The sequence below is a fragment of the Oreochromis niloticus genome, linkage group LG11, assembly GCF_001858045.2.
Source record: "Oreochromis niloticus isolate F11D_XX linkage group LG11, O_niloticus_UMD_NMBU, whole genome shotgun sequence".
NCBI lineage: Eukaryota > Metazoa > Chordata > Actinopteri > Cichliformes > Cichlidae > Oreochromis > Oreochromis niloticus.
In genome coordinates this window covers 22672380-22679539 of record NC_031976.2, presented here as the reverse complement: position 1 = coordinate 22679539, position 7160 = coordinate 22672380, and the positions used below count along the sequence as shown (strand labels likewise).

The 7160-nt window shown below is 44.3% G+C and overlaps 1 protein-coding gene across 1 annotated transcript; it reads right to left on the bottom strand.

The window, feature by feature from the left end:
- Positions 1-1313: 1313 nt before the first annotated feature.
- foxj2 (forkhead box J2) lies at positions 1314-7053 on the bottom strand. The gene is made up of 10 exons (XM_013274611.3): positions 6697-7053; positions 6015-6383; positions 5828-5902; positions 5640-5732; positions 4880-5038; positions 4289-4790; positions 4038-4199; positions 3844-3945; positions 2334-2663; positions 1314-2016 (listed from the first exon to the last, which is right to left on the bottom strand). The coding sequence occupies exons 2-10, from the start codon at positions 6342-6344 to the stop codon at positions 1904-1906; spliced, it is 1866 nt and encodes a 621-aa protein (XP_013130065.1). The 5' UTR covers positions 6345-6383; positions 6697-7053; the 3' UTR covers positions 1314-1903.
- Between the last annotated feature and the right edge of the window lie 107 nt (positions 7054-7160).

The following is a 7160-nucleotide window of genomic DNA, read 5'->3' as shown; positions in this document are numbered from 1 at the left end:
AATGTAGAATATAAGGCAAAAACTGAGTTTGTACAACAAGCTTGAAAGTGTATTTGTTGTGACCACCTCTATTCTTCGACACAGTCTGAAATCTGTTTCTAGTCTTCAGGAGTAGTTCTCCAGGCTTCTTGAAGGACATTCAAAGCTCTTGTTTGAATGTTGGTTGCCTTTTGTTCCATTCTCTGATCCCACACTGCTTTAGTAATATTGAGGTCCGGGCTCTGGGCAGGCCAATCCATGATTGACAGTGTTCCATCCATCCGCTTATCCTTTCCAGGGTCGCGGGGGGCGCTGGAGCCTATCCCAGCTGTCATAGGGCGAGAGGCGGGGTACACCCTGGACAGGTCGCCAGTCTGTCGCAGGGCCAACACACAGGGACAGACAACCATTCACGCTCACATTCACAATTTGGATTATCCAATTAACCTATCCCCTCAAACTGCATGTCTTTGGACGGTGGGAGGAAGCTGGAGTACCCGGAGGGAACCCACACAAACACGGGGAGAACATGCAAACTCCACACAGAAAGACCCCGGCCTGATGGTGGAATTGAACTCAGGACCTTCTTGCTGTGCGGCAACAGTGCTAACCACCGTGCCACCGTGCTGCCCAGCGTTCCATTGTCTGTTTTTTTTTCCATCCAGGTATGCTTTGAAAGCATATGCATCGTGTTTGGGATCAGTGTTATGTTGAAATATAAAGATGCTTTCCAGTTTGTACTGCATGGTGAATCTAACATTTTGACAAGCTCTTAATACCAAGACTGCGATTCTGCCCCAAACAATGATGGCACCTCTACCGTGTTTTAAAGACAGCTGTAGACACTCGTACCACTCTCCTAACGACCTCTGTTTATAATTGTATGTACCTCTTTATATATAATTGAAATGAAAGATTTGAAATGTGGGTTCATCACTCCGAAAGACCTGTTGCCACTAATTTTTAGTCCTATTCTTGTATAATTTGGTATACCATTTCTCTTCAGTAAGAATGGCTTCTTGGCAGCCTCCCCTCCACTGAGGCCATTTCAGCTGAGGCTTTTATTGAACAGGTGTCCAGGCTTCTTGGATGGATCAACTGAAGTCAGCTGTATCTCTGTGTCAGCTCTTTGCTGGATTTTCTCCTGGTTCTTAAGGATATGACTTTTAAATACCATCTGCTGCTGGAAGATTTTTTTCTTTTAGGCTCGCTACTTCCTTCTTTTGTCCAGTTTCCTTAGATTTCTTTAAGAACACATCATGCAGAGATATGGCAAGTTATCAGAAAATAGCTCTGTTACAGGCAGCAAGTAACAAAGAGCCTAAAGATGCAACTTAAATTGAGTTCTTTATAAGTTATATGTAGACCACACTGGTTCATCCCTTGAGTTTGGTGCCTTTTTAATGATTTAAAGGTCAGTGTTAAGTAGCTAAACCAAAAACAAACGAACAAAACATTTGTCTGAAAATAGTCAGGAACAAGGACTTAGCTAAAAATGAGTTATTTAAAAAAAAGCTAATGTCCAAAGTAAAATGCTGAAAGACCTTCAGAAGTCTTGGAGAACTATTGCTGAGGAGCACTTTTACAAAAGTCTGGCTCCTTGGAAGAAAAATATAAAGAGATGAGGTGAGGCTCAAGACTTTTACACAGTTCTGTATTTTACAATCCAATAGACACCAGCCTCCCAACTACCTACATAGGATATGCTAAACAAACAGTATTACAGCATATGAATTTGAGTAATATTGAAAAAAGAACTATTTGAACCTCGGGGGGTGGGGGGCATTCAGTCATATGTGACAAACTCGATCCCAGACTTGCTGTCAGAGAAGCTTTAAACATGTACAACAGAGTGAGACAGCTTCTGCAAAGAGTAGAGTATTTTCTCTAAAACATTTTGGGGTTTCCACACAGAACGAGAGGGTCAAACAATCAGAGAGTCCCAGTCAAAGTCGTCCTGGATCTCCTCACTGTTGCTGTGCAGATTCTTTAGTGGGGGACGCTGTCGTGGCGTCATCGGCTGAGGATGAATCCCAGCTGAGAAGGAAAAAAAAGAGGACACATGGACTGAGTATATAACGAGAGGGAAGTGAGAGAATGTCAAATCATGTTTTTCTATCTAAACAACTTCTTTTAAACAGACAAAACCTGCTGTCCAGATTTATGACAATTTCTGTTCAATCTTAGGAGAAAAACTGTTTTTAATTCAGTGTTTCCATAAATAGCTCTCTTAGCACAAACATGTCATTGATCTGGAATATTATTCTAAAACAGGCTTGGGGAAAAATATGAACCCATCCTGTCTTATTTCATAAAAGTAAAGAAGAAAATGTGTTTTTAAGTCCAGGTCTCACCGGTTGTGCTTGCAGGCTGTGTTAGCTGTGGTCGCTGAAGACCTGGTCCCTGCATGGGCAGAGCCCGCCGCGGTGGCTGTGCACCATTGGCAGCTACTGGAGAGTAGGGAAGGGGTGAGGGCTGAGTGAGGCTGGATAGGGTAGGGGGTGGGTTGAAGTTAAAGGCTGGTAAGGGTTGAGGGGCACCAGGGGTTACAGGGGAGTTATTCCCAGGGGTGATCATGCCTTTCTGAGTGAAGAAGCGGTTCAGAGAGTCGCAGAGGGAAGTGAAGACTGCCGGGTCCAGAGCCCAGTCGCAGAGCTCTGCCTGTCTCATGCTCTGAACAAGGTCTGGAAATATAAAATGAAGCAGCAGATCAGAGCACGAAGGTCCAGTCTGTGGCTTTTTAAGAATAATATGAAACATCACAGGCCTTTCTTTACAAAATACAGCAAAGCTTTCACTGGATTGGATTGATTGTTTAGTGTGCATGATATGCTCGTCTAACTTCTAAAGGGTCAGGCCGCCCAAATGACAATAAAAACACTGGAGGAATATAGCTATTACAACTCTTATTTCTTGGTTTAATAATAACTTGCACACAGTCTGCAGACAGCCATTTTTCACAGCAGCCATTTAACATGAAACAGCCTTTTAGTCACGTTGAGGTCTGACTGAACCTTGGTTCTTCATTCATAAGCTGCGTTGTCATGTTCTTTTTAGAGGGAAGAGTCTTTCTCCTGGCAGCTCTTCTAAACAAGCCATACTTGTTCAGTGTTTTTCAGATTTTACAGCCGTGAACTTTAACATTTAACATCCTGAGGCCTGTAGAGCCTGAGATGTAGTTCTCAGAGTTCTTGAGTCTTCCCCCTGGGGGGGGGGATTTGCTGGGACGTTGACTTCTTGGAAGTTTGTGAGATTGTCTGAATGATTCAGACAAACAAAATTCCAAAATGTTTGATTACGATCAGTTAATCAAGTGCATTTGATTAAAAGTGTAGGGATGATATTTATCCTATGGAAGTTATTAATGTGTACATTGTTTTTCCGAGGACTCTGTCCACTCTTTTGTTTTCCCACCAATGCACGTAGCACAGAAACATGTCTGTGTTTAACCACTATTTCATGTCAAATGGTCGCAGTGAAAGAGGACTGTAATTTAGGGCATTAATTACTTTTACTAATCAGCTGATCATTTGTGAAAAATTGCCTAATCTCCTTTTTACAGGCCGTGATGAAATCTTCTAACTGCTCGCTTTATGTGGCCATCAATCCAAAATACAAAACGAAATACTTCAGTGTTACATGTGACAAAGATAAAGGTGAAACCAGAAAAGACAAAATAAATCATAATAATAATTAAATTAAATGATGAATTAATGATCAAAATAACTCACAGCTGAATTCCAATCACTCTATTAACTGGCTGATTAAACATTTTTACCCCTGTCCTCACGACTCTAAAACTTCACAGACCTATGAACCCTGATGATGGTTTAATGTGCCCATTTAAACAAGAACAAAACAGACCTGGGTGACCAGTGAGGTCTATGTTTGCCCAGTCTAAGTTGCTGGCAATGCGGACACTCTCCTTCAGAGAATCGGGGTTACTGAACCAGTCAGCCGGCACCGCTACAAGTGGAAGGCAAGAAGGCAACTTTAGAAGCATTGAACTTTTATACAGTTTATGCATTTCTGGTTTGAGAAAGTCACATGAGACTTACTTAATTGTGAAATGCGCTCAGTCTCGGCAGGATGTGCAGCTGGTGCAGCCGATGCAGGTGGTGCAATTTGTGCGGATGCAGGATGGGGGGACATGGGTAGCAGAGTTGGAGTGTGAAGTGGGGTAGTGTCATTATTTGGGATCGCCAGAGGAACTATATCCGCTGGAAAGAAAAGAGGCAATTCCTTCAATCCATCTATGCAGAATCTAAACTGTACAGAGTCAAAACACAGATGCACACATGCCACTTACACTGCGAGCCTCCCCTCTCGCGCACTGTCCTGAACAGAGACTTGAAAGACGCATACAGATCAGGTAAGTTGAGCTCGTCGAAGGTGAAGCGCAGCAAGGGATCAGTAGGGGGGTTTACTGAAACGACGGGAGGGGCGACGGCTGATGACAGGATGGTCAGTTCGGATGAGTGATTGGGTCCCGAGACGGTGCAAATGGGAACAGCTGTCAGATCAGGCGCGCAGGAGAAAGCGGGAACAGACACGGGGTCTGAAGTCACAGGAAAAGACAGCGCAGCGTCAGAGAAGGAGGGAGCAGCTGGAGACGCTGTAGACATGTTGGCAGGAGCCAGAGGTGTGGCAGAAGCAGGGGAGATGGAGAAAGTGGGGCCAGGTGGGTGTGAAGGTGGGAAAGAAGTGATGGATGACATAGGGGCTGCAGGTGGGAGCACCGCTGATGGCGAGACGGATGGATGAGGGACAGGGAGACTGGAGACAGAGGTGGGCATGTAGGGAGATGGTTGCTGTAAAGATAAGAATAAGGTGTTATGGAGAGCAGGGTGTTGTTTAATTAAAAGTAAACCTTATAAAAGGAGTGAGAAAGTGACTGTACTTTGCATGGGGGAGGAGAGAGGGAGGCAGACTGGGGTGACTGCTGCTGGATGGCTCCGAGTGACTCTGAGTTAAAGAACTGTTGGTCTATGTGGGAAGCTGATTGAGGCGGATGAGGAGAGAGCCCTGTCTCTGATTTTAGTTCCTGCAGTTGAGGAACCTGTAACAGCACAGTATAAATACTTTCAACAGCAACAAAAAAAAAAGTTGTCAATATCCTGCAGGCTAATATATACAGTAAATGTTAAATAAGACTGAGCATCTCCACTACAGCCAAAAATTCCCTCCTTTCAAAAACACTTCCCTTTTAGCTCTCAGCTTTTATCAAAAAGGAAAGTTTTCAGTCTAATCTTAAAACTAGAGATGCTGTCTGTCTCCTAAATCCAAACTGGGAGTTGGTTCCACTGGGGAGGGGCCCGGCAGCTGAAGGCTCTGCCTCTCATTTTACCTTTAAAGACTCGGGGAAGCACAGGTGAGCCTGCCTTATTGGGCTAATTTCATTGGTACACTTCCTTTCATAGGACGTAGCCATACCAAAACTGTTATCTTAGTCCATCTTAATGTTCTCACACATTGCAAATAATGGCATAATTAGAAAAATGTGGCAGTTTTAATAATCTGCCACATGCTTGAGGTTTGGTTAAGAGTTTTAAGCATTAATTAATTTACATCTGTGTTTGCACTTTATGTGGTCTCATTAAACCTCCATGTATTTGACAGCTGGACAATAAAGGTTTGTCACAAAAAAAACAAAAACATACATCCTCTCTCTCCTCGTCCTCTTCAGGATAGGGACGTTTAGGTGCCCTCACTTGATGTCCATCTGAAGGTCCATCCATTGTCCAATAGGAACCCTGGAAAGACACCACAGGTTTGTGAACTCATGCTCTTTTAAACAGTCATCAATCTCATATGATGAAAACTCCAACAGTAGGTAGAAGTAACTCACCTTGCCAGGGTCGTTCTGCGGTCGAGGAACTTTCCTGAAGCATTTATTAAGGGACAGATTGTGTCGAATGGAATTCTGTAGGGAATGACATGTGTCAGGAACGTCCAGTAAAGTAGATGTTACACTGACTACACTTTAGTGACATATTATTACTGCTCGCCCACACTGATAATATGTTATAGCTTACTTTCCATCCGCGGCCCGCCCGGCTGTAGTAGGGGAAAGTGTCACTGATCCAGGTGTAAATGTCATTTAAACTCAGTTTCCTCTCAGGTGCAGCGGCTATTGCCATGGCGATCAGAGTGGCATAGCTGTGAGGGGGTTTCCCTTTACAGTTAGAAGGGGAGGGGTCCGGCACTGAGGGTAGAAAGTCTCCTTTCTCCCTCCCTCTGTCTTTTTTCTTGTCCTTCTCCCCTCCTCCTCCTCCTCCTCTCTCTTTCCCAGAGCGCAGACTGCTGATTCCCAGTTGGGGCAACCAGTCAATACTGGTAAGACTGGAGTCCAAGTCAGAGGACATTTTTCAGTTTTAGTTTGTTTTTTTTTCTCCGTCCAGGGTCTGAAGGATCAGAAGAGAAAGTACTGGATCAGCACGTCTTTTTACTTTTTGTTTACTCTGACTATAGTAGGCAGTCAAAACACTGAGCACTCCCACAGAGGATTTCCCTCTGCCTGTAACTGTGTCAGCCGTCCTGTTCCTGTACTTCCCAACTAGCGTCTATTACACACCATTAAGTTCAGACAGAAGACACTTTGTGCTGCTCGGGAAACTTTCCACTCACAAGCAAAGCCATAGCATGACTATAGGTGCATATACGTGTGCCAATTCCAACTACTTGTTACTTTCTGAGAAGGAAGAGTGACTTGCTTACCTCTCTATGGTCACTCGAGGCCCAAGGCCTTCACAAGTGTTAATGGCTTATGTTGTCATCAGCTGTGCACAGCTGCTAACAAACTGCTGTCCGTCCTCTCCTTCAGGTCTCTCTCCTCAGCATGTCGGTCCCCGCAGGGCTGCAGTCATACCTTCGGCTAGTGAAAGTTTGTGTAACTTTGGAGAAATATACACAAAAAAAACTTATCCGACAGCTTCCTTTTTCTCTCCCTCCCTCTCTATGCTTCCCCTCCCTTTCTGGTTTACCAGAATGACGTCACTCACTCCTCCTCCTGCGTGATATCACTCTATGCACCGCCTCTGGGAGCTGGTTCCACCTCTTTACTCTTTCACCAGCCTTTTCTCTGCCTGTCAGGTTCTGGTTACAGATAATGCACCTGAATTTTCCACTAAGACAAGTCCAAGCTCTCACGCTGTTATGCAAGGTACAAGGGTTTGAATCAG